The sequence below is a fragment of the Malania oleifera genome, chromosome 13 (genome assembly GCF_029873635.1).
Source record: "Malania oleifera isolate guangnan ecotype guangnan chromosome 13, ASM2987363v1, whole genome shotgun sequence".
Classification (NCBI taxonomy): Eukaryota; Viridiplantae; Streptophyta; class Magnoliopsida; order Santalales; family Ximeniaceae; genus Malania; species Malania oleifera.
In genome coordinates, this window is record NC_080429.1 from 3248185 (window position 1) to 3274780 (window position 26596).

The window sequence follows — 26596 nt, forward strand, 5'->3', positions numbered from 1 at the left end:
CCTGAAGCACAACATGAAATCACATGGTATGCCATGAGTTTATCTCATTTAGATTCTCGCACAAATCAAAGTGAACTTGAAGTTCAAAAGATTATACATTTACAAGGGGTTGCAAATCAATTACCAGATTCTTTTGCAAATACCAAGGTCATATTAAAATCTCATATATCTGCTACAAATATTCCAACGCGTATTGATGTCCCTGAAGGACAGTAATTGGCTAATGAACCTAAATTGCAAATTAAGCGTGGAAGGCCTATTGGTGCAAAAGATAAAACACCCAGAAGGAGAAAATTGAAATCTGTAAACACTCTAGAAGAGGTTACAGAGGTGGATAATCCATTCGACATTCACAAACCCATTTCTCTTGAAAATGAAATCTCTATTGTGGAACCTCCTGAAGAGGAATCTCCTGAAGAGAAAACTTCTAAAGATACATCCCTTAAAAAGGGACAAGTACCAAAAAATAATAATGAGATCTCAATTCATTACACAGGAGAAATATGGGATAGAAATAAAGTTATTGTCAACAACAAATTTGCATATGCTGTAGCTACTAACATTATTAGAAGTAATGAGGATCCTGAACCTAAATATGCAAATGAATGTCAATATTGAAGTGATTGGCCAAAATGGAAAGAAACTATCACATCAGAATTAAACTCTTTATCAAAAAAGAGAAGTTTTTAGACCTATAGTCCAGATACCAGAAGATGTTCAACTCGTTGGATACAAATGGGTATTTGTGTGCAAGCGAATTGAAAATAATGAAGTTACTCGATATAAAGCAAGGCTTGTGGCACAAGGTTTCTCGCGGAAACCCGAAATTGATTATGAGGAAACATATTCTCCCGTAATAAATGGAATCACTTTCAGATTCTTAATTAGGCTAGTAATCACTGAACAATTGAGCATGCGTCTTATGGACGTAGTAACAGCATACCTATATGGATAATTGGATAATGAAATTTATATAAAAATTCCTGAAAGATTTAAATTACCTGAAGCAAAACCCAGAAATTTATATTCAATAAAACTCCAACGTTCTTTATATGGATTAAAGCAATCTGGACGCATGTGGTACAATTGATTAAGTGAGTACCTTGTGAAAGAGGGATTCATAAATTATCCAATTTGTCCATGCGTTTTTATTAAAAGATCAAAATCCAGATTTGCTGTCATTTTTGTTTATGTTAATGATTTGAATTTAGTTGGAACTCCTGAAGAGCTTACTAAAGCTGCTAATTATTTAATAGCAAAAATTGAGGTAAAAGATTTAGGAAAGACAAAATATTGTCTTGGCTTACAGATTGAACATGTAAATGGCGAAATTTTTGTTCATCAATTTAAATATATCGAAAAGGTATTAAGGCAATTCTATATGAACAAAATTCATCCTTTGGGATCTCCAATGATGGTGCGATCACTTGACGTTAAGAAGGATCCATTTCGACCTCATGATGAGGGGGAGGAATTACTTGGTCCGGAAGTACCATATTTAAGTGTTATCGACTCTCTAATGTATCTAGCCAATTATACAAGACCCGACATTGTATTTGCTGTAAATTTACTAGTAAGATATGACTCTGCTCCTACTCGGCGACATTAGAATGGAAAGCAACATTGAAATGGAATTAAGCACATTCTGTACTATTTGAGAGGTAAATCTGATTTGGGTCTATTCTACTCATTTGATTTCAAATCTCAACTAGTAGGATATGCAGATGCTGGATATCTATCTAATCCTCACAATACTAAATCTCAAACTGGATATATATTTCTTTACGAAAAAATTACTATATCTTGGAAATCAGTAAAGCAGACAATTATAATAACATCCTTCAAATCATTCTGAATCCTCACAATACTAAATCTCAAACTGGATATATATTTCTTTACGAAAAAATTACTATATCTTGGAAATCAGTAAAGCAGACAATTATAATAACATCCTTCAAATCATTCTGAAATACTAGCTATCCATGAAACTAGTAGAGAATGCGTGACTCAGATTAATGATTTCTCATGTCCGAGCAAATTGTGGTCTTTAATCAATCAAGGATATTCCAACAGTTTTATATGAAGACAATGCTGCATGTATGACTCAACTAAAGGAGGATACATAAAGGGTAACAGAATAAAGCACATCTCTCCAAATCTTTTATACACATGAACTCCAGAAGAATGGTTATATAGATATTCAGCAGATCCGATCAAGTGATAATCTAGTATATTTGTTCATCAAAGCTTTGCCTCCTACAACATTCAAGAATTTGGTTCATCTCATCTTAATGAGATATCTTAAAGATCTTCATAAGAGTTAATATATATGGGTGACATCCAAGGGGGAGTGTCATGAAAAATGTGTATGTCACCCCATCTTCTACCACTTTGGTTTTTCCACCCCAATAAATATTTAGCTATCCATATTGCCCTATAAAAGGGCACCCTCCCCTTCTAATTTGGGACATACACATTTGATGTTTCCATGTAAGTAGATATATAGAGAAGTTAAGAGAATATGAGAGATAAAGTGAAGAGAGACTTTTTGTACAAGAGATAAAGAGAGAAGTGATATTTTGTACAAGTTCGGTCCCAAATCATCTGGTAATTCTGCCCGAGATAGTGAAGTTTTTTATACCATCCACCTGTGGAGTAGGTATATCCAAACCACGTAAAATTTCTGTTTCATCTCTATTTATTTTTCTATTTATTTCTTGCTTCTTTTATAACAGACATATATTTTTGTTTCATATTTTTTGTTAAATGGTCTAGCAGAAAATTCATTTTATATTGCTCCCTAGAGATTTGTGTGATAGTTAATATGAAGTCGGATTTGTTATGCTTAGAAATTAACTAATGAATAAAGGGTTATAATTTTTAAAATTCAGCTACTTTATGCCATTAATGAAGCATGGTTACTCCAAAAAAGGAGTCAAGTTCATTCAGTAAAAGATTATATGTGGGACAGGAGAGCAGCCTCGACTCAATGGTGTGATGTACATCCAAATCTAAAGGCCTGAGGTCCTAATCATGAAATCAGTCCCTCCAAGGAGGGAGGTGAGACTGCATACATCTTGTCCTCTTTATATCATGATGGCATTGGAGCCTTGTGTACCATGTGTTACTAAGAGTAGGGGTGTTCATGGATCTGGTTGTGATAAAAAATCTTACCATCCATACTTGTCCGTTTGATTAAAGGTCAATTAAAAGTTGAATCGTTAATGATATAGTTGGGTTCAATTTGAGTCAATTTTCCACTCTATTTGATAGGGTCAAGTTGGCGGTTTAATTTGCTTATTTTATCTTAAAAAATAAAAAATGAGAAAATAATTTGAGTTTGAAAATAAAATGACACCAAAAAAAATTAGAGAATAAAATTTTGCAAAACTTTTGCTGACTAACACTAGTGTCAAATCTGTTTTTTTTTAAGTCCAGTGGAGACCTCATTGGAACTGATTACACAACAAGAGTTAAGCAATCATACATCTCACACCCTTACCACTTGATCCACTCCAGGACTTGCCACTCCCACAATCTTGATTACTCTTCACCGCGAGCTGTTCACCATGTGAACTCTCATTGCTGGCCTTCTTCCTCTGATAGAACCCCAGCAATGCACTCATGATGTCCTCCAACTCCAGGGTTTCTTTCCCCCAAATTAGCATCGTAACCAGATTCTCGTATGTAGGCAACGTAGGCAGGGAATTCAGCAGCATCAATGCTTTGTCCTCTTCCTCAAATTTCACATCAACTCGCCCTAGATCACTAATGATCTGATTAAAATGTGTTGATGTGCTAAGTCAAGTCCGAACCCTCTGCTATCTTAAGCCAATATAACTTTTTCTTAAAATACAACTTGTTCGTCAATGACTTGGACATGTACCAGCGCTCCAATTTCAGCCAAACCGCTGCCGGCGAGTCCTCATCCATGACGTGATACAACATGTCATTGGCCAGATATAATTTGGTAGTGGACACAATTTTCGCTTCTAGCTCCTTCCAACTCGCGTCTTCCATGCTTTCAGGCTTCTTTCCGGATAGACCCTTCACCATCCCTTGCTGCACCAGCAAGTCCTTCACCCTCCTCTGCCAAAGCCCGAAGTTCCCCGTTCTATCGAACTTACCAACCTCGAACCTTGCAATAGAAATCCCAATCATTGAGGACCAATAGCTCTGATACCAATTGTTGTTCACCACACCAACAATCACCCGGGTTTGATACCAATTGTTATACTCAACAATCAGCCCTCAAAAACCAATTGTTGGTGCCGAGTGTGCACAACGGAAGACCTCACACGAACTCTCATGAAACAATCAATGGAACAAGCAAGCAAGCACTCGATGATGAACTATACTAAACAAGCGACCACTCAACAATGAGAATCAATGAAAGCAATAACCAAAACACAAGAATATACGTGGTTTTGCAATTTGCCTACGTCCACGGGAGCAGCGATTGTTTTCAGTATGAACAATGAAGCTTACAAGTTTAATCTCATCTAGGGTTACATAATAATCATTATATAACAATCTAATGTGTATAGAAGACCTATGGTTGATCTTAAACACTTCTGTAGCAATCCCTCGGAGGAAATCCCTCCGATTAGCCCATTCTACTGATTTCGGATTCGAAAATCCATGACGTCTGCAAGTGAAACCGTCGATGGTTACCCCCAAACTTTCGATAGTTTGCCTTTCATGGTTGCAACCTGCATCTCTCTCTTGATTCTTGCTTCACGGTGCTTTCTTCCGGTTCATGCGTTCCACTCATAATATGAGCCACATCCCCAATAGATTATATACATGACAGATTCTTTATATGCAGTGATGCCACTAGTTGCAATGAACCAAATGCAGAATTTGTGCCTTGTAGGGGTGAAGTGTGTACTATATCAGAAGTTTCAACAAAAATATAAATTAGAAGAGACTTGAGGGCAGTGGGAACAATTATAGCTTTATTTCATAAGAAAGAGGGAAGACTGAACCTTTTAAGGTTATATAAAAAGGGTTTTTGACAGGTCCCCCCTTGGGGCAGTGGGAACAATTATAACTTTATTTAATAAGAATGGGGGAAGCTCAAACCTTGAGGTTATATAGAAAAGGTTTGACAAGTCACCCCCACCGGTGCCCAAAATTTTTTTCTTCTATCTAATAACAATAGGTGAAATTGTTATAATAGAAAAATAAGACAAATTTATCAAACCTGATAAATGGAGTACATGATTGGAGGACAAGGAGTCCTCTCAACCAATTAGAAAAGCTGGAAAAACCAAAAAACAACAAAAAATACCAAAGAAAGAAAAAAAAAAACAAAATGCAATCCAAAATTCCATCAAAAGAGTGCAGCCACAAGGTGGCAATGAAAATCTCTAGTAAGGTCAGACAGCGTAAGACCCTTGAAGAAACCCAAAGAATGCAGCCACAAGTTGGCAATGAAAATTGCCCTATCCCATGAAATTCGTGAGCAGGTAGATCAACCTCTGAAAATCCTAGTTTTCCTTTCAATCCACATGGTCCAAAGGATAGAAAGAACAGCTGCACATCATAGAGCTCTGCCATTCCTATTCTTTCCAAAACCCCTGAAATTAACTGAAAGCAAGTCTTTCACCTTTCCTGGAGCCACCCACTCTTCCCCTGCCAGAGAGAAGAGCACATATCAGGACTGAGCCACATAGGATCTTCTCCTCTGAAGCATATCATTCATGTTAATTTTTTCCAGGTTCATGGTCCAAACAAAATCCCGAATCTTCCCTGGAACCTTAGCCCTACAAAGTAAGTGATTCCAAGGGAAAAAATTAGGACTATGGGTTTTCAAAAGATGTGATAGAAAAAATTTAGAAGTAAATATGACTGAGGAATCCCCCTCCCCCACTCTCTTGCTCTCACTAGAAGAATGAATGTTGTTAGACTGAAGCAGTCTGTCCTTGTTCATTCACCCTTCATCCTGTTCATTGACTAATTGGTTTGATTCTCTTCTTCTGTTTATTGAAATTTTGAAAATGAAATATTGTCGCTTGAATTGAAAGGCTTTTATCATGCTTTCACCAATATAGGTGAATGATAATGGATGCATTGACCTCAGTGGCCTCTTGAAAGTGACAGAAGGATATGGAAAAAATGGTATGAATTTCCCAATTGCCCTTCCTCTACTATATTGTTTTGTACAAGTTTACTCATCAGTGTTTGACCAGTTTGAAAAATCCTTGTCAACAGAACTTGTGAGTTTTATGCTGTTTTCCTTTTTTCATTGTGATAATTTTACCCGGAGTGTTGTGACATTCTCAAGCATGTAAAATTCATTGCTCATCCAATTTAATATTGTTCAAGTTATTTAGCTGATAACTGTATTGTGGCAGAGTGCCCTTTTGATGTACATAAACAGCATTAGTAGCTCTTGTACTAGTTGCAAATGTGATGGCTAGAGAGTGATGGTTATGGAGGACAAGGACTACCAGAAGAACTATTAATCATCTAAGAAACAACGCACAGCCCAATTTTGATTTATTTGATTTTTGATTTGGTCTATTTGATGCATGTAATGTTTCCATTTGGTAAATTAGGAAATTGTTTCCTTACAGTAAAGTTTGCATTTAGTAAATTAGGAAACTGTTTTTTCTTTTGAGTTTTGAGAAATATATATAGATGGACTGTATGGCTTTGGAGGAGGTTAAATTTTGGAATAGAAGTCATTTGTGAATTGGGTTTTTGTACCTGAGTTTGTAAGTTGTGTGCGTGCCACAGCAGCATCATATGTCATTTGAGTGCCTGTGCGTCATCAAAGTGACTCTTGTAATTAGCAGTTGATAAACAACTCATTTGCAAAAAGCTTATTGATGACAATTAACATGTTCCTTGGATTGATGGTCAACCTGCATTGTAACTGTTAGGGCAAAATAAACTTTAACTAGATGATAATACATATGTTGTTTTTATTTATGGAATGGCTTTGCTAAATTTTGTGCGTACAATCATGAATTGCTTTTTCCATTTCAATCTTTCCTTGGCCTACATTTTCTTTTCCCACTTATAATGCAAGATTAATGGTGTTTGTTGTAAATAAATTTCCAAATTGACATTTGTCTTTTAAATCATGGGATTAGAATTGTCTTGAAATATCTGAGTGGATCATGAACAACGTCCCCCCCCCCCCTCCCTTCCTTTAAAAAAAATATTATATACATATATATATAAAATCTTTTCCCATGCAGTGTCTGTTTCTGTAATTTTTGAGAACATCGTAATTTTCAAGCAAGAGTTTCAGATAGAGAAAAGGGGGTTGAGAGCTGCATCTGGGGTTAGTAATGCATTGTACTGTTTCTTAATATATATATATATTGTCTCTTTATTTGTTGCCCATTTTTTTCAAAATGTCTTCTTTTGTTTCAGGTTTGTATGGATTGTTTTGCTGGTTCTCAACTGGAAAATATTGTCTTTGAGGTTGTTAATTCTGATGGTGAAATTGATGAAACTTTTCACAATGAAGAGAAATTTGGCCAGTACCATATGCTAACAATAAGGTCAGAGTTATTTGATAAAGGTGATTCCATACGATATGCATTCCGGCATGGGCGTTGCATCATTCCTGCCATTCCCATCCCTCAAACAGAAGGGGAATACTTCCTTGTAGCTGCTCACTCTTGTCAACCAGAGCTCAATTTGAGAGTCAAGGTACTAACATATTTCTAAACTATTTGTAATGATCAAACCATAAGTCAATCATTATCAATTATTACATGCAGGTCATTGTGCATGCTCCAGAAATGGAACAAAATGTTCTGCAACAATGTTCAGATGAAAAGATCTTACTCCTCCAGGATACATGCAATCCCACAAGTGTAAATAACTTAATGGTGTCCATTGTGAATGATGTAAAGGTATGGTGATAGAACTTAAATATCAGTAATCATTTTTGTATATTGTAAGATATACCAATCATAGCTGCATTAGTGATCCTTGTAGGTTCAATTTGCCTCTGGTCTTAAGTTCGCAATTGTAATTCACTTACACATAACAGATCCTTTGTATTGATTCAGAGAATCCTGAAAAAATATTATTTATGATTTAGAATCATCAGTTTTTTTAACATGATGTCTACCATTATCACCATTTTGAATATTGTCACTTTTTTCAGATCAAATTTTGTGATAATTGCTTCAGATTCTGTGCCATTTCTCAACTTACTTCTTCATGCAGGAGCTTGATGATGAAGTCAACAAATATGGTTTGCGCATTGGAGATCTGGAAGAGAGATTGAAATGGCTTGATGACCGCAAGGCATTACTTGAGGAAGACATGTTTGAGTTGCAAGGTTTTGAATTATCTATTCTTGTTGCAGTTTATAAAAATGTATTTTTCATAAAATGTAGATGCAATGCCTTGTGTCACGGTTCCACATCGGATGTTTATTAGGGAGATCTTGGGCTTATAAGGACGGTTTGGGCTCCAACTAAGTGAGGTACCTTTTATAGGAAAAACTCGTGAGGCCAGTGGGCCAAAGCAGACCTCACTGGAGTTGGGCCTAGGACCGTTACATTTCGTATCAGAGCCTCCCTGGGGGTACTATCAATCTATCATGTGAGTGGATCTACCTTGGGGCTACTATCATGTGAGTGGATCCAACACAGAGGTAAACGACTTTGATGAGAACGTCAAAGATCGGACAAGAGGGTCTGTCGCGGTCTCACATCAGATGTTTACTAGGGAGATCACGCTGACAAGGATGTCAGAAATTGGATGAGAGAGCCTGTCACAAACTCATATCTGATGTGTACTAGGGAAAATCACGCTGATGAGAAGGCTGAAGATTGGATGGGAGAGTCTATCACAGTCTCACATTGGATGACTACTAGGGAGATCTTAGGCTTAGAAGAAGGGTTTGGGCTCCAACTAAGCGAGGCACCTCTTATAGGACAAACATGTGAGGCCAGTGGGCCGAAGCGGACAAGACCTCGCTGGAGTTGGGCCCAGGACTGTTACACCTTGTATATTTAGAAGGTAAGGGGGAATATATTGGCTCAAAGAGAAAAACAAAAGCCAGGAATGCTGACACCAGCCGCCAGCGTAGAAGACGTTCCTAAATCTCCTAATACCAGAACATTTACCCCTAACATCAAAATGAAAAACAATGAACAGTGTCTGAACTAATACAAAAATTCTTAAACTAAGCTGCATTTCTAGCTTTCCAAACATGATAAATGGAAGCTGCCACCAGCAAGCCCCAGCTAGCTGGCAGCTAAAGGATTCTTTCCCAAAGAGAGCCTGTGAACTTCATCATCCCAGTTAGTGAAACTATAGGGAGGCTAAGTGACAATAACATTCTGATAAATGCTTTCTGTAGACTCAGCCGAAAAAAAAAAAAAATGCGACTTCTATCCCTAATACAATAATGACAAAAAAAACAGGAAGCAGATGAAATTCTACCACAGGGCAGCAGCCTATCAAGGGTTAGAAGTCTCTTTCAAGTTGCCAATCAGCTTATAAAAGCATGTATTAGGACATTTTGCTTAAACTAGATTTTCTTCTTTAGTTGATCCCACGCTGTATTGAAGGTGAAAATGCCTGAAGAAATGGGTTCCCAAACAATAGAATCCTCAATGGAAGGGCTGGGCTGAAAAATTCAGCAGAGACTTGATTTCAGCTACCCTTATCGAGGATCTCCTTAGCCAATTCCAATTACCTTTCTTCATGATGCTTGAAACATTGGCATCCAGCAATATTTGATATTATTAAAGTTTAAAAGGATTTTGGTCAATTTGGAGAAATTGCACACCCAATAATATCGATGTTGACACACGCTATAATAATTTACTGGCTGATTATATTTTTTTATATCAGTAATTAGTAATTCCCATCAAATTGATCTGTGCAGAAAACAACAGGAATAAATTTCTTCCATTCATCTCTCCTTTGAATCTTGGAGAGGAAGCTCTATCTGTGTTTTCTAATGGGTTTCTTTATCTTGGCTGAAGTGCATTTTCAGTGACTATGATTTATACTGTGACATTGAAGAATTTCAGTCCTTTTTTCTTAATTATGGACACAATCACCTATTTCTTAAAAATTACTCATGTTTTCCAAATTTTGTTGCATATTCAGAGCATAGTTAATCTTTGTTTCCTGTTTATGCATTCAAGAGGGAAATAGAATGCCTTTTTAACTGCTCTATCTTCTTGGAGGGTCTGTTTTGATCGAGGGTTTTGTTTGGAGAAAGGAAAAGAATGCAAAATAAGAAGGAAATTCATTTTATATTGTATATTTTTTCTATATCAAATACTACTAAAGATTAAAAATTATTTTTAAATTATAAAAATTAAGCAAAGTTAAATGTTAATGACGTGTAAAATCAAATTCTTGTTCATTGATTTGGTGTGCTTTTATTTTCTCTCACTTTCCCTAGAAACCAAACATGAAAAGGTGGAATTTTTCATATTTTCTTTTCCTTTCCCCAATATTTTCCAAGTTCCAAATGGACCTAAAGGTATATATGGAAAAAAAAAAACATATAAAACCAGCACAATATAGAAAACCTTGAGTTCAGTTCTAGCATACATTTCATTTACAGCACAATACATAGATCTTAGATTAGATTGTGTATTCTTCTGAAGTTAACCAACTGAGAAATTCACATGGCATGAAATCATAGGTAATTAGATGGTTATGTGGTATTTGACCATCAATTACTGCATTACATATAAGTAATTAGATTAGGGATATTTATGTCCTATTTGAATGGCTCTTATTGTCATGCATCAAGTAGGTGAAATTACTTGAGGTTAAAAGTTACTTGGCCATCTTGATTCTTAACCGACACAATTTCCATTCTAAGGATCATCCTGTTGTATGCCCACTTGTTTATAAACAAATCTTGACTATCCCTCAGCCTAATTGCACAATGGACAAGACAATAACAATATGCTGCATGTACATCATCTACTCATGGATACAAGTATATTGGGCAGTCTTAATAGGTTACGCATCACATTCCATTCATTGTTTTGCTATAAAAGTATATCATTTTATGATATTTGGGGTTTTTCTTAGCTTTTTGTTATAGCTATTTCTCAGCAAGAGTTACGAAGAAAATCTTACTCCATTCCATATTGACTCTTCACTTCATAAACCTCGAATGTTAAGGAGTTAAATGGTGATGTCCAACATTTGAAGTCTATTCACATCACTCAAATCTCATGTGTATCAAAGGGGTACTGGAAAAATGAAATTGTTCCCATGGTTTTTTTAGCTTGGACAAACATTGTGAGACGTATATAAATCATTGGAGAGTCATCCTTTCTCTAATGAGTAAGTAGATTAGTCTGCTCAAAGTGATTATATATGTTGTGTTGATTTATTTATTTATTTTGCAGCTTCTGTTGAACCTGTTATTTTGAACCATTCAGACTTGATGTTTGAGAGAGAGGCAATGATGGAGCGGATTGAGAGCAAGGGCGATTCTGCAGCTGCTGTTTTCTGCAATTTTTCTAGAAAATCTCGATACTATGATCTTGAGAATGACTCTATGAAAGATATACTTGATATCGTTGCACTTCTTGGAACAGTTCCAACAAATAATCTGAGCAGGTTATCTTCTCTATTCAACTATTCAACTTTTGTACACATCCCTTGTGACCCTTCTCTATTTCTGTCTCCCTCTTTCCCACACTTCAGATCTAGATCACTTTCAGAAAACTATAAAGTTGCAGAGATCCCTATTTTCTGATCCTTCAATATTTGTATGTATCTAGGATACTAGCTGAGTACTTGGGTGAAGACCAAATGCTTGCGATTGTGTGCACATCCTATGCAGCTGCATGTGCTCTTGAGAAGTATGAACAAAATGGAAAAGTAGATCATGAATTTGCACTTCATGCAATTGCAACTGAATTAGGAAGAAAAATAAGTGGTCGGTTTCTTGTTATATGTCTTGAAGATATAAGGTAAAATTGATAGTTTTTTCATTGTATTTATGAAATATAATCAGTGATTGTTGTGGGAGATTTCAAGCTAGTCAATTAAGGAAAAATAAATTTTGGTTCACAAGATAGGAAATTTTGGATTTCAGCAATTTGTGTGCGCGCGTGCATGTGTGTATTGTGATAGATAATCTTTGAAGTTGCAAACATAAAACTTTTTTTTCAGGCCATATAATGGGGAAATTAAAGGCAATGATCCTCAGAGGAAACTGTTGTTGACTGATCCTACCCATCCAACTGGAAAGACCCCACCAGGTTTCTTAGGGTATGCAGTTAATATGATAAACCTGGACATCCGTCATGTACACACAACAACATCTGCAGGGCATGGTCTTCGGGAGACTTTGTTTTATTGTCTTCTTGGTGAGCTCCAAGTGTATGAAACCAGAGAAGACATGAAACAGTCCCGTGCCATTATAAGACATGGTGCTGTATCCCTAGATGGGGGCATTATGAGGCAAAATGGAGTTGTTTCTCTTGGTTATCGGTATGTGCACTGTGACCTATATAAGCATACATGCAATTGTGTGAAATGATAATTCCATTGGTTTCAGTCTTTTCAATGTTTTCATTGTGATTTCTCCTTAATAAAAATAAACAAGTAAATCAAGAACAAGCCTAATAATATTTGATCAAATCTAATTTGAAAATCGAATGCCGTTTTGAGCTTTAAAACTTGCATGGTTTTTGATGCATGAACTGAATGTGGCTATTTACTGGGAACCTACATGCCAAAAGAGAGAATCTTCAATGACTGGGGGCCGCAATTCTTCATATCATATGTTTTCAACAATCTACTTGTGCACATAACTAGTTATTCCTTCAAAACACTTTGAGCTGTCAAATTAATTTGATAATTCATATGGTCCAAGATTGGTTCTTTATTCGATCTACCAATGTTAGATCAAGTATTCTGGGGGTTTGCATGTTTTATTCTTTCTATTCAGAGGGTTTCATTGGGATGCACCATGACAATAGTAGCCTGCATTGTGATAACTTGTTAAGTCAAAAATCCTAAAGCATAATATGGCATTTTTTCTCCAGGGAACCGGAAATACAGTTTCCAGTTGTTGCGTCAGAAAATTTAATGGGGGTGTCTTCCCAAAGCATGGACATCCTGAAGGAAATGGAAGTAAAGAGGGCAGATTTAAGAGAGACAGTAGCTGAAATAGTGAAAGTTAACAAATGGCATGCAAAAACATTGAAGAAGTTCATGAAAATGAAGGAGAGGTATCTGAAGATGATGGATGAGAAGGGACCCCTGATAAGAGATTATTATCTAGAATGCCCACTCGGCATGAATAGGTCAACTCTCACCCCTTCGTGATCTGGTTTGCCTCTTGAATATCTGTAAATAGTTAGGTGGACAGAATTTGACAATGTTTTGAAATACATGTAAATAGTTGCTTTGGGGATGGGGGGATGTTTTGTGGACAGAATGCAGAATGTATAGTCTGAACTTCATTTATGGAAGGACAACAGCTTAATTAAGTCATTTATGTCAGTCAGATTATATCAAGCCATAATTAGCCTATCTATTTATAGCATGATTCTTGTATTGTAGCTGTAACTGACATGTAATTAGCTGCAACCATGTAACTGCCATGTAATTAGCTGCAGCCATATAACTGCCATGTAATTAGCTGCTGCCATGTAACTGCCATGTAATTATCTGTCATGTAACTGCCATGTAATTAGCTCAAACGTTGCTGTATTTAATCATAGTACTTGTCAAAATTCTCGACCTTTTCATTTCATCTCAACCAAATTCTGAATTTTAAGTAGGATGTTGTGTGTAAATGACAGATCAACAGTATGAATTTCACCTCATAGAATTTTCCTCCTTGTTTTATGGTTAAGCTATGACCGTGTTCTTTTTATCTCTACATTTCATAGATTTTTTTACAGCATATTATGTATAAAAACAACCTTACTAACAATAGAATTATTCACTTCATAATATTTATGTACTATTATGTTTTAATGACTTTATTTTCATTTATTTGTCTTTGTTTTATATTTCATAAAATCTTCATGTTGTTGCCTTGAGACCCATACCCGTTAATATTATTTCCCATGTGGTTGGAATTGTTTTCTAGTTCATGCGTCTTGATGGAGTTTCCTATATTTCTGAAAATAATTGTCTATATGATGAGGTGAGGTAACTTATTGTCTCATTAAAAATAAGAAAACAACATGAAGGTGAATGTACTTGAGATGTGCCAGGTTCTTGGCTAGTTTAGATTTCAATGCTTAGATACTTGCGGAGGACATTGTCAATGTGTTATCATTCTGTTGCTCGAGTTATATGCATTCACATTAATGTTATGGATTTGCCATGTCGATTTCATGAACATGTGTATCGTATAGCATAAAAATATATGTTGATGTCGTGATAAATATTAGGGTGGTAAAAGTGCTTGTTGATGTTGTGATGTCCCAAGAATGAAATAGTGTTGCTATTTTTCAGAAGGATATTATTAAAAAAATTTCATTATATGTATCATTTTCATGACATATGGACTAAGTTTTCAAATCCATTTGATCCGAGATATACGTATCAGTGTTTGAGCTGAGTATGAGCATCATTTAGCATGTTGAGTGGATAATCCAAGACTATTCAAATTCTTTTCGTTTAATAATAAAATTTAGATTTAGATTTAAAAAATAAGAGTATGAAAAGTTGTGTTATTTATTTATTTTTTTTATGTATTTTTTGGGGAATTCAACACACTCAAGTTTAAATTTCATACTCTACACCTTAAAGTGTAGCATATAGAGAGAGCCATCAAACAAAGGCAGAAATGGAGAGAGCTGAAGGCAGGGAAAAAGAAAGCAATTTAGAAATTTTGATGGGCCCCTTTTCGAAAAAAAAAGTGCAGGGGCTTTTTCAAAATTTTAAAATGCTTATGTGATTATGGGGCCCATGTCAGCAGTGGGGCCCGCAGGCTGATGAGATTCTGCTGGATGCATCTTGATCCGACACTTCTGTCTTTTTTGTTTTTTATTTTATGTTTTCTAAACCTCACATGTCTCCTAGAATACCATTTTTTTATTTTAACCATTATATTTCTACATAATAATTATTTTATTTTTACACAAGCTAAAAGTATTTGTATAGACTATAAAGAACATGCATAGTGTCTCAAGTTCATGTCCTATAAAATATTTGTACTTATAAAATATCTTTCAGTTGTTCGAAAATAATGTCGTTTTTAAAATACATGGGTAGAATATTTTTATCTTAATATTTGATAGCATAAATTTTAGATTTTGAATTTAAATTTATATGAATTTAGACAAAATAGAATATAAAATTATATCTAGTTTATTCCAAATTTGCACAAATCTTATTCAAACACTTGAAATATCATATAAGTGAATTCAAAATGTTTGTAGAGTTTATTTCTCTTTGTTTATTGGGTAAAAAAAAAGTTCACAATCAACAAGACCTAACATATCTTCTTATAGAATTGTAGTAACGAATTATTCAAAATGTAAACATATTTTATTTTGTATCTTTTATAAGCAATAAAATTAATTTTTTACATTTGTCTCTCAATAAATGTGAGATGCAGACGATTATTGAAGTATTGAAGATTTCAATTTCTTACGACGTGCAAGTTATTGAGTGCTTCTATTGCAGCAAATAAAAACAAAATATCACATCAATCGATATTGTAACATTAATCCTCATTTCTCCTAACTGTAAGGTCTCTTAAAATCCAAGATCAAAATTTTGATTCAATAAAAATAATAGTATTAATATGATTTATGTTGTCATATTTGCAAAGGAAACTTCTAAATAAGTTGTCAAATATGATTTGTTTAGGTAAAGCAAAACATTTCATAACTCAAGAAAGGCAATGTTTTTTTTTTTTTTTGTCAGATTAACAATAGTATCCTAGACATATTTTGCCCAAACTAATATGTTGCTTATGTCAACTATGCCTATAGCTAACAAGTAGGAGGTAAATCGCAGATGTACAGCACAAGCGGTGGGAATTGAACCCGGACCACTATGGTTACCAACATGTTCTACCTCATTTGATTTAATTGTAGTAACTTTACTTTATTTAGACGAAATTTAATCTTTAACCCTATTTTCTTCTTTTATTTATAATGCATGTAAAATATAGGTTGAATAATTCTAGCATTACTACAAGAGGGAATCTTTTGAGATATTTGTCATAGAAAAAAAAATCAACAGAATAATTTTGAGGCGAGAAGCTAATTTATTCTTTTTTTTTTTCTTTGTATGTTGTATAAAAATAAAATAGAATCATCTTGTCAAATGCTCCTCGATATTCCATCAACCCTCTTTTCCCAATAATTTTATTGATTTGACTACTTTTCACAATAAAATTTAAAAGTCATCTCCTTTTAAAGTTTCCCCCACACCCCCCCCCCCCCTACCCTAAAAATTTGTTGTATCAACAAAAGAATTATATCTAGTTCCTTCAATCAAGTCTTTCCTTACTTATACTTGCACATGGTGATTAAATTTAAAATATTTGGTGAAGGCGATAAGCTATGGTGGGCAAAGACACAAGACATGCATTTAGGAAGACAAATTGAGTGACAGAAATTTAGACAATCTCCAATATGATTAGTTTGAGTTAAAGGTTTAAAGTTGGAAAGAATTTATTCACCACTATTAGAAACTTCCTACAATATGTGTTAGAAGTACTAAAATTAAAAAATTAAATTTAAAAGTACCACATTTTTTCAATTAAGCTCTATCAAGCATTTCAGTCTGTTTTAGGGACTATCAAATTTATGCTCTTAAGGACACGATAATATTCTATATTGGTTAAGCCTCTTTCAATTACAATCGTGTTCCATCTATAATCTACTTTTCTTAACATATGCTTCTTTGAAATTGATTTCATGCCAAGTCCTATAAACTTTTTATTTTTGTGCAAGTGTTTTTTTTCTCTTTTTCTTTCTTTTTTCCTTCTTTTGTAAATTCTACATGTTTTATGTAGTTTATTCATTAAGGCAAACCTTATTATACTTAAGAAACATTTTATAGTTTTGCAAGTTACATATAGATCATAAACACGATACAGAGAAATGTGTCCACCTAAAAGATGAGATTGAAGCTTTAATCCGATGAGAACACTTGTCAAGGTTCATAAAAATAAAAAAAATTATCATAGGATAGGGACGTGTAATCAGCAAAGTCTAACACTATCCTATAGTAATTGACCAAGACCCCTTTTCCTATCCAATTATATTCCTTTCGTATGTAAGACCAAGCATGAGCAAAAGATAGCCTAACTTAACTTCACTAGCGAACTAAATGCACCCTAAGACTATTAGGAACTTATGGGATCATATAAAAGAAACACTAAAATTTTGCAAGTTACATAAAGATCATGGACACGATACAAAGGAATGTGTTCGCCTAAAAGATGAGATTGAACTTTTAATCCAATGAAAACACTTGTCAAGGTTCATAAAAACAAAAAAAAAAAAAAAATGAACACAAGGCAAAGACGTGTAATCAGCAAAGTCCAACACTATCCCTTAGTAATCGACCAAGGCCACTCTTCCAATCCAGTTATATTCCTTTCGTATGCACGTCAGACCAAGCATGAGCAAAAGACTTAGCATAACGGAACCTCGCTGGCAAACTAAATGCACCCTAAGACTATTAGGAATTGATGGGTGTACACGAAAAAGACAGAATATTTGAATAACAATTATTAAAAACCTCCAAATCCTACTTGTTAGATTTTAATCTTTTTTCTCGTCCTTTCATCTATTGTTATGTGAACAAAAAAAACAGTGAGCTTGACAATAAGCCAACAACCCCATTAGAAAATAATGTATAATTTGTATTTATTATAAGTTAATTTGTTATAAACGCAACTTTGGTTTAAATATATAGTTTTTATGGAAAATATTTGAAAAACTAATAGAAGAAATGATTAAACTTTAACTAAATTTGCCAGTGGATAGAAGGACATACGAACAAATCCAAAATTCAAAAAATTCAACATTTCACTTTGGTTAATTATGCGCATTCCTGCCCCACTTCAATTTATTAAGTTATGTCGGCTTCACTAAAAATCTGTCATCTTATCATGAGTTATGTGTAATTTTAAAAAATATTTTGAGATGAAATAAGCGTTCATCCATGATTATATATTAAATATACTTTTGGGAGAAATGATATGTACGAACACTCCTCAATGTCATTGTTCTTTACTTTTTTTAAAAAAAAATGTAAATAACATAAATAGTCATTAAAATTTTGTTCAATTGCACTTCAATTCTTAAGTATTTTAATTTTTTGTATTTAATTTCTTCAATTGGCAACTAAGGGGGTGTTTGTTTACACTTAATGACCTTTAAATAAAAAAATAAACTCTAGATGGTTCAATATTCAATAAACCAATGGTATTTGTGTAATATCTAAATAAACTCTAAATTGTCTCTGACCAAATTAACTAACATTTCTTCACGATTTGGTTAGTACAAAATTAGAACGTCATTCGAACACATTTTGACCCCTACAATAAAACGAAATTACGACAAAACTCAAACTCTAAACCCTCTCTTCTCTTCTCTATGCATAGTCATAATTATTCTTCACTTATATGTATAACATTTTGTCGTAAATTGTTTTTTCTTCTTCTTTTTTTCTTTTACTTCCTTACAAATTCTAGATCTCACATATACTAATTTATTATGACGTGAGCTCTTGAATTGTTTTAATAGTTTTATATAAATGATTTAACGATGCTATATTTTTTTGTTAATTAAATGATGACAAATTTGAACACCAAATTATATGAAATTACATTTTGTTGATGATTTCTCTTTTTATAATTAGGTTTATAAGTTTTATTTTAATCAAATTTAAATGCACCGATAAAATGTCAACATCAAAATATTAAAAATAAAATATAATTAGATAAACGTCAAGCACTAACTATGTAATTTAGGTAATTCTTTATAGAATTTGAAATTACAATTATATCCTCAAACTTATAGTTTGTCCTCAATTGCGTTCACTCCCTGCCTAATCCAAAATTATAATTTTATCCCCAAACTGGTCCTTACATTGTTAGGGTAGAACAGTTAATATTGGTTTGATAATACTGACAAGGAGGATCAGACTGCAATTTAATTGGAAGCCCAGGGGCCAAAACATAATTAGTTAGAACTTCAAGTGGCTAATTGTGTAATTTAACATATTTTAACAAATGTAAAATTATAATTTTATCCTCAGATTCTCATTCCAATTTTGGGGTAGAGTAGTCTTTTTGTTTGGAGTCATGTCAGAAAACTTCAGGAGAGGTGAGGTTCTTATTTTGAGGTGTGACAGTCGAGAAAATCTAGAGAGAGAGAGAGAGAGAGTAGTTGGGGAGCCAAACTCGGTGCGGCCATGTTTCAACCGAACCATCAGGTGCGTGTTCTCTCTCAAGATTTTGGAATCTCTCTCTGTATGCCTCGTCGGAGTGTCCTAGGGTTTCGAATTTCGCATGCATGGCTGGTTTTTTAGGGTTCTTGGGAGCTTTGATTTTCAGAAAAGAAAATACTTCTTTCGTTGTTTCTGTGCTGTCGGTTTAGTTTGTGTCTTTTCGGTTCCTGCATTTCGGAATCTACACTCTGTACGGCAGTTTTTTTTTTTTGTGTGTGGTTGTTGTTTAGCGTGTGAAGTGAATTTTAATTTTTTTTTCGCGGTCTTGAACTGCTCGTAAGTAGGGAATTTGCCGAATTGCGGGGCGATAGAGTCGGGAGCTGCTCGGAGCTGCATTTGGTTTTCTAAGATGAAGGAAATTCGGGAAACGATAGTTGAAGAATGAGTGTTTGGTTCTGGTTTTTTAAACGGTTGTTTTTGTGTGCAATCTTGGTATAAGATGAGTATAAAGATGAAAAGGTGTTTGTTCTGTTAGATATGAGGAAAATGGTGCTGTCTGGTTAATTCTTCCATGTCAGAATCTGGATCTAGACGTCTTACCTAGAGCAGAAAGCGAGTCTCTTGTATCTTGTACTCAAGTACTACTCTTATAATTTGATATTATTCTTGTCTCTTGCAGCGATTATTGATTTTTTTTTTCTTCTTAATATCCAGTGTTGTAGTATGTGTTGTATTATATGTTTGATGAAATGCCAATTAGAAATGTTTTTACTCTGGAGGTATTTTTATTTTATTTTAATAGGTGGGTAGTTAGGGAAGGGGATGGTGATGCTCCGACCTGCTCAGTTTTGGGGAGGGATGATCCAATTGCAACATGACACTCCCATGGACTCATGGGCAATTAGTCAAACCCTTCAATTGCATAAGATATCTGTGCTCCATATTGATTCATGTGTGCATGATATGTAGACCCAATAAAAATAAAAGGCCAATAAGAGAGAATCAACCACTTTTTCCAAGGATATGTGCATCTTGTTTCCTCGTCATCAACATTTCTTGCATTTGCAAAATTATTGCAAACACATGATGATCACTTTTTTCTCAGGTGTCAGTTCATCCAATGGCATTATCAGTCCAAGATCCATCAACTTTGAAGCATGTGGATCAAAGTGATACCTATATGATTCCTAAGGAAGAAATGCAGAATGGAGCGCTTCCCAAAGCAGAATCGATTGTCTGTGCTTCTAAGGTTGTGAAATATTTAATCTAAAAACATGGACTGCTTCAATGCCTTGTTTGACTATGATTTCTTTTAAAAAATAGTGGATTTTATGGACTTTCATTTCTGATTTTGGTCATTAAACAATTGAAACATTTTTCGAATCCAAAAAAGTGCAAAACTTTTTGAGTACTAAAAATGTGTAAAATTTTCAATTTCTTATAAGATTATGGTGTATCCATCAAGTATTAATGGACTGAGAAAAACCAACTGGAGGATTCCGTTCTTGTCGTGTGCAACTGACTTCTTTTCTTCATTTATGCAGAAACTTCAGGACGATCTGCAAATGCTAGGACATAGAATTAAGCAGCATGAGGAGAATCTAAAATTTCTGAAGAATCAGAAACATAGTTTGGAGGACTCCATTCTTGACATGCAAGGTGTGCCTTTTTCTTATTGGTGGTAGATGTTAGAAATGGCAAATCAATGGACTATTAGATTTGCACTACTTGGCAAATGAAAAAGCTTAGAATTTAATGGTGGAAAACAGTTTTCATTTTCCATTTTTAGTTTTCCAAAGAATTATAAAAATGCTAGTTTATTTTTAATTTTTCAATATTTGTATTAAAAAGGTAGAGAATAAAGGATCTGTTTAGTTATGAAAAACAGTTTTCAGTTTTCATTTCTTGATTTCTTAATAATCACAAAATCTCACCTTGTTTTCCAATTTTCCTAAAAATTATATGCGAAATCAAAATTCTATTAAAAAAAAAATGTTTTCCAACTTTCCTGTACAAATTCAGAAAATTGCAAACGAGGTGGAATTTTTTAATTATTTGAAAAAATGGAATTGAACATAAAAATATCTTCCAGAAGTGAATAATTTCAAAGCTTTTTATTGTTTTCCTGTTTTTAAATGCAAATGCTGCATGAAAAATAAGCTATTTTTTTTTTAATTCTTTGGAAAATTAAAAATGGAAAATGGAAATTGTTTTAAACAACTAAACAGGCTCTTGCACATTTTTAGAAACCAAAATTGGTTAATATTGGTAAATCTGTAATAAGATTATAGTTTCAGCACTTATGCACCTGTACTGCTGATGTTACCGTAAATTTGTGCCTAGTTTTTGAATTCAAGTTGCACTATGAGCCATTTAGCCAAGTCCATGTTAGCTGCGCTTAACCTGTTGATTATAAAAGGGTTTTGCTTTTAATTTCCAGCCTACACAACATCCTGCTGTACGCATGTTAGATATTAAATGTTGCCTTATGCCAAAGCTGCACACCTTGGAAGTGCAACTATTTTCAAATTAAACTTAAAAGATGACTTCAAGTCTCGTTCAATCTTGTATGACAGCGTTGCTCTATCATTGTCTGCTAACAAGTATTTTCTCAGTTGTTCTTGGCAAGTATCATTCTTCTAGTGTACCTATGACCGAAAATAGGGACATTTCCCACTGTCAGAGTGAGGAGGAAACAACTGAACAGATTTTACGGCATGAGAAATCTGCAGCTGGCTTGTTGTGTCAGCTAAAAACTCGTCACAGCACTCAGGCTTCTCATCTTCCGTTAACCAAGGATATTCTGGGTATTGTTGCTACACTTGGCAAGGTCGAAGATGACAACCTAAGCAGGTCAGTTTAACATTAATTTTTTCTTGATAATCATTTCCGGAGCTGTGGAATGTATGTTAGCCATAGCTTCTTAAAATGTTGTTTCTAATTATTAACATGCCAATTTTTTATTGGCCAACATTATACTATATATTAAAGTGAAATATATTATGCTTATTGTGATGCTGATGGTCTAAAAAAATGATCCGCTGACTATTAGCTATCTGGTTTCATCATTGAAGCTGATGTTGGTCTATGTGGGGGTGTGGGACCTTGAAAGACCTGAGTTGGGTTATGTGCCAGAACTATCCCAGGGTGGCTCACTGTTTAAGAATTCGAAGAGATGGCCTCCTCTTTGAACTACAATAGCTTGTAGATGGTGAAGAAATGGAGTGTCGCACTTAAGTTGTGTGAAAATATTGTTGCTTGGATTCCCACATCATGGCTGACATGTTTCTCATTTTCTGACTTAAAACCATAGGCTCTTCTCAGAGTACTTGGGAGTGCAGACCATGCTAGCAGTTGTATGCAGGACTTCTGAAGGCATGAAAGCTCTAGAAACGTATGACAAGGATGGCTTTATAAATAAGAGCTCAGGTCTTCATGGGCTTGGAGCTTCTATTGGAAAGCTTTTGGATGGCCGGTTTCTTGTCATTTGTCTTGAAAATTTAAGGCACGCACTTTTATGTTCTCTCTGCTTGGTGATTTGGACTTGTGGCTCGTGATAATTCTAGATACATTTTTTATTTCTTGTTGGGACAGAGAGTATGCTGGTGAGTTTGTAGCTGATGACCCACAAAGGAGGCTTGACCTTCTAAAGCCAAGATTACCCAATGGGGAGTGCCCACAAGGATTTTTGGGCTTTGCTGTGAACATGATAAATGTGGATGCTGCACATTTATTCTATCTCACAGCCAATGGTTGTGGCCTTAGAGAGACCCTATTCTATAGCCTCTTCTCTCGTCTGCAAGTCTACAGGACTCGAGCAGATATGCTGCATGCTCTCCCTTGTATAAGTGATGGGGCCCTTTCTTTAGATGGTGGGATGATTAGGGCTGCTGGTATTTTCTCTCTGGGCAATCGGTAAGAATTTCACCGTGACAAGTGTCTGGAATTTCATGCTTAGTCTCTTTTCTTCAGAAATTGTGATTCATGGAAATTAATGAATGTTATAGTTTTTTCTTCCAAAAAAAAAAACTCTGGAATGGACTCATTTTCAAAACGAAGTTTTATCCTGGCTTTCATTAACAAGAACCGGATTCTTTTTTGTTTTTAACTTGAATTTTCCTTCTAAAAGAGGAGCTAATTACTGTTAGAACCATTGTCCTCTGCCCTTCTGTGACTTATGAACTTTGGAGGTAGAATTTCTCTGCTCGAGCATTGTTAGCTGATCTGTACTCTTAATTTAACTTAGGTGAGTGCATTTGTTTGTAGTAGAGAATTATGGATACATAAAGTCACTGTCTTGTTACAGGATTGCATTCTATGTAGTAATTTTGTTGAGCTCACTTTTTCTTTTTCTTTCACTTTTATTTTTCTTTTTCTTTTTCTTTTTCATGGTTAAGTTACACTTGGTTAGTAACAATTCAAACTCTCTTTTTGTTTTCATGTTTGCTTTTAATATATTTGATACAAGGGAAGACGTAGATGTGAGATTTGCAGTAGGCTCTATAATTCCCAATCTACCTATGAACTACTTCGAAACGGAGAACCAGGTCAAGATGGTGAAATGGAAAAAGGAAAAAATGATTGAAGACATTAAAAGAGAGCAGTCATTATTGGACCATGCAAAGTTCAACTTCGAAATAAAAAAGCAAGAATTTGTTAAGTTCCTGGCTGAAAGCTCATCATACATGACTCAGGTAATGCCTTGAGAATGGGTTCAAGTCCGGTCATTGCTTTCTATTTTCTCTTTTAATTCTCTGAGGGAGGACACTTTTTGTTTCATTTAGCATTTTAATTACAGTGACCCCTTAGATGTGCAAACCATATGGTAAGTTTAGAAGGGTTGCAATTTTTTATTTTTTTCACTCTTCTTTTTCTTTTTCCAGATTTTGCTTTCATTGTTCTTATTTTTTTTGGGTTGTTTGTGATGCCATCCCCTCTCCCAAACCCAACTCACCCAAAAAACAAATAGACAATGCATGGAACAGCTTTTTCTATCCTGCACATAATTGGTAGATTGACCTTGGCAATTTATATATTTCACTCAATAACTTGGGGACAGTTTGTGGTTGGGGCTTGTGCATCTGTCTTTGATTGTGGGACCTTAAGAAATTGGCTATTAGGAGCCGGGAATATGCAAGGTGGCGTGCCTTCTGTTTAAAACATGCCAAATAATTGTTGTCTCTGATAGATGTCTTATTTCTGAAGGTTCATCATGATAGTTTCAGTTTTAAAAGCCAAAAAAGTTCATAATATGTTGCTGCATGATCTTTTCATTCATCCTTTTGCTGTTAGATGGGGGGAAATGGAGGTGTATTTGGAATAGCCTGCTCTTTCTTTTCTTTTCTTTTCTTACCCTGAGCAACCAACTCAATGTTCACTTTTCAAAGAAAGTTCATCTTTGTTTACTTTCTGTTTTTTTTTTTTTTTTGTTGGTTCCTCACTGTACAAAGTACAAAGCCTTAAAGTTGGAATGCCAGCAATGAAAAAATTTTGCGTCAATTGTATTTCCACTGAATACAAAAAAACTAGTTGTTTCTGGTTCAAGATTTTGTTTGTCATGCCAACCCTCCTAAAATTTCTCCTCTAACTTGGTTATCTAAAATAAATTGAAAGGATAGGCATTTTTTTGTTCTCGAGTTCTAGAACATTGAATTGGTGAGATTGTCTATTGGAAACTCCACCTTTTCTTTTCTTTTTTTTAATTTGTATGTTTTGCCCCTACATGTGCCAAACAATCTCTAGTTTAATACCTCCTTGTAAATTGTACTTCAGGTTTCACATTTTAGTGTTCACGAACAAATTCTAAGTTACGGTGTTCCTGATTTTGGCTACTCTGCAGATTCAGGCAGGCCGAGACAGAATGACCCCGAGATGACATTTCCATTTGAAGAATCATGTTCACCATGTCATACGAGGGGACTTGAATGGTATGATTGACCATAGCGGTGGGACGAAGAAGCCGTTTTTTGGCGATGAAGCGCATGAGATGGAAGTGTGAGGTGGGCGAGGAATAGGTGAAGCAACATTCCCCCAAGATTCCGCGGCTGCAAAAATTTGTATCAGGCATCCCTTTGGTCCTCATTGTATGCTTGTGGGTAAATTTTGGTGCTTGGTTGTACATTCTAGGAAGAATTGTACTGGGAAGAACTGCATTCTGCATATCAATCTACGCCCCTCTCTCTCTCTCTCTCTCTCTCTCATGTTTTTGAATGCTGGGATTGCGATTGTGCGCGCGGCAGCCATGGTAGTGGACTAACCAAAATTTTTACCGAGTAAAATTTTTTTATCTGTTGTTACATTATTGAAAATTTTAAAAATAATTCATTCAATGCACTTTGCCAGAAGAAGGTGGGTTATGCCCCACCATTTTGGGTTGATAGAGAGTGACAATGGACAGTTATGGTTGATAGTAGTCAAGAACTGTTTTCTATGTTACAGAGCTCTGCAATGATTGAACTTGAGCAGTGGATTGCTCCCAGAGAGCGAGTGGAGCCCCAACAACAAGGTGACCGTATCCCTTTCGTTGCTGCTAGACGACACCTGTGGCCACATTTTTTTTCTCCCAATTTTCAAATTGATTGGGAAAAAAAAATGCAGGAATTTATTTTATTTATAATTGGTTAATAAGGAAACTCAAGGTGGGGGGGGGGGGGATAAAATATATGGTAAATTAATGGGTGAGAATTTAAGGGTGTGTTTGGTTCTTTTTGTTTTTTTTTTTTTTTAATAACAATTTCTCCTTTTTAAAAATTGGAGCTGGGTTTATCATATGGTAAATAGTTTTTTAAGCTTTTAAAAGTTAATTTTAATTTTTTTTAGAGTTTTAAAAATTTAGGAATTTGAAGCTTTTAAAATTAAAAAAAAAAAAACTGATCTTTATTTGTTGGAAAATAATTCTATTTATAGATGCTCCTAATCTTATAAAATCATGCAGTCACCTCTCCTGCCTTCTCCCATTGATATTTTTTTTCTTCATTTTTCATAACTCAAATAAAAAATTTAGGGGCCCATTTTGGTAATGATATTGTTTAATACAAATATTTTTTTAATAAATAATTTAGCAATCATTTTAAATTATTCATATATGTTAATTTCTAAAATTTATTTTTTTAATATTAAATTTAGTTTTTGATAAATAATTTAATAAAAGCATTCAGTCATTTCAAATATTTAAGTTACTTTTTACCAACACTCAACATTAACTTTTTTCTTTTTAATAGTTCTTTTTTTATATAGGGATGAAACAACT

The 26596-nt window shown here is 34.6% G+C and overlaps 2 protein-coding genes across 8 annotated transcripts in view; both read left to right on the forward strand.

Moving 5' to 3' along the window:
* LOC131146193 (structural maintenance of chromosomes flexible hinge domain-containing protein GMI1) overlaps nucleotides 1-13491 on the forward strand; it is an 88151-nt gene extending 74660 nt beyond the window's left edge. For 2 of the 4 annotated variants that reach the window (XM_058095587.1, XM_058095588.1), the window contains exons 30-38: nucleotides 6057-6123; nucleotides 7212-7297; nucleotides 7390-7671; nucleotides 7743-7877; nucleotides 8197-8311; nucleotides 11367-11580; nucleotides 11745-11936; nucleotides 12139-12459; nucleotides 13017-13491. In XM_058095587.1, the coding sequence (XP_057951570.1) occupies nucleotides 6057-6123; nucleotides 7212-7297; nucleotides 7390-7671; nucleotides 7743-7877; nucleotides 8197-8311; nucleotides 11367-11580; nucleotides 11745-11936; nucleotides 12139-12459; nucleotides 13017-13299 (1695 nt within the window). In that variant the 3' untranslated portion in view covers nucleotides 13300-13491. The remainder of the gene's footprint in view (nucleotides 1-6056; nucleotides 6124-7211; nucleotides 7298-7389; nucleotides 7672-7742; nucleotides 7878-8196; nucleotides 8312-11366; nucleotides 11581-11744; nucleotides 11937-12138; nucleotides 12460-13016) is intronic. The other 2 variants (XM_058095589.1, XM_058095591.1) reach the window with 2 other exon arrangements.
* Nucleotides 13492-19255: 5764 nt separating this feature from the next.
* LOC131146194 (protein DEFECTIVE IN MERISTEM SILENCING 3) lies at nucleotides 19256-25534 on the forward strand. Of its 4 annotated transcripts, none has more exons than XM_058095593.1 (9): nucleotides 19309-19392; nucleotides 19692-19985; nucleotides 20453-20596; nucleotides 20892-21006; nucleotides 21963-22200; nucleotides 22661-22852; nucleotides 22942-23262; nucleotides 23816-24041; nucleotides 25187-25534. In XM_058095593.1, exons 3-9 carry the CDS (start codon nucleotides 20468-20470, stop codon nucleotides 25220-25222), a joined length of 1257 nt encoding a protein of 418 aa, XP_057951576.1. In that variant the 5' UTR covers nucleotides 19309-19392; nucleotides 19692-19985; nucleotides 20453-20467; the 3' UTR covers nucleotides 25223-25534. The 4 variants fall into 4 exon arrangements, with proteins under 4 accessions (XP_057951575.1, XP_057951578.1, XP_057951576.1 ...); XM_058095594.1 differs by lacking the exon at nucleotides 19309-19392 and adding an exon at nucleotides 19432-19597; XM_058095592.1 differs by lacking the exon at nucleotides 19692-19985 and having other exon boundaries at nucleotides 19256-19392.
* The last annotated feature ends 1062 nt before the right edge of the window (nucleotides 25535-26596 follow it).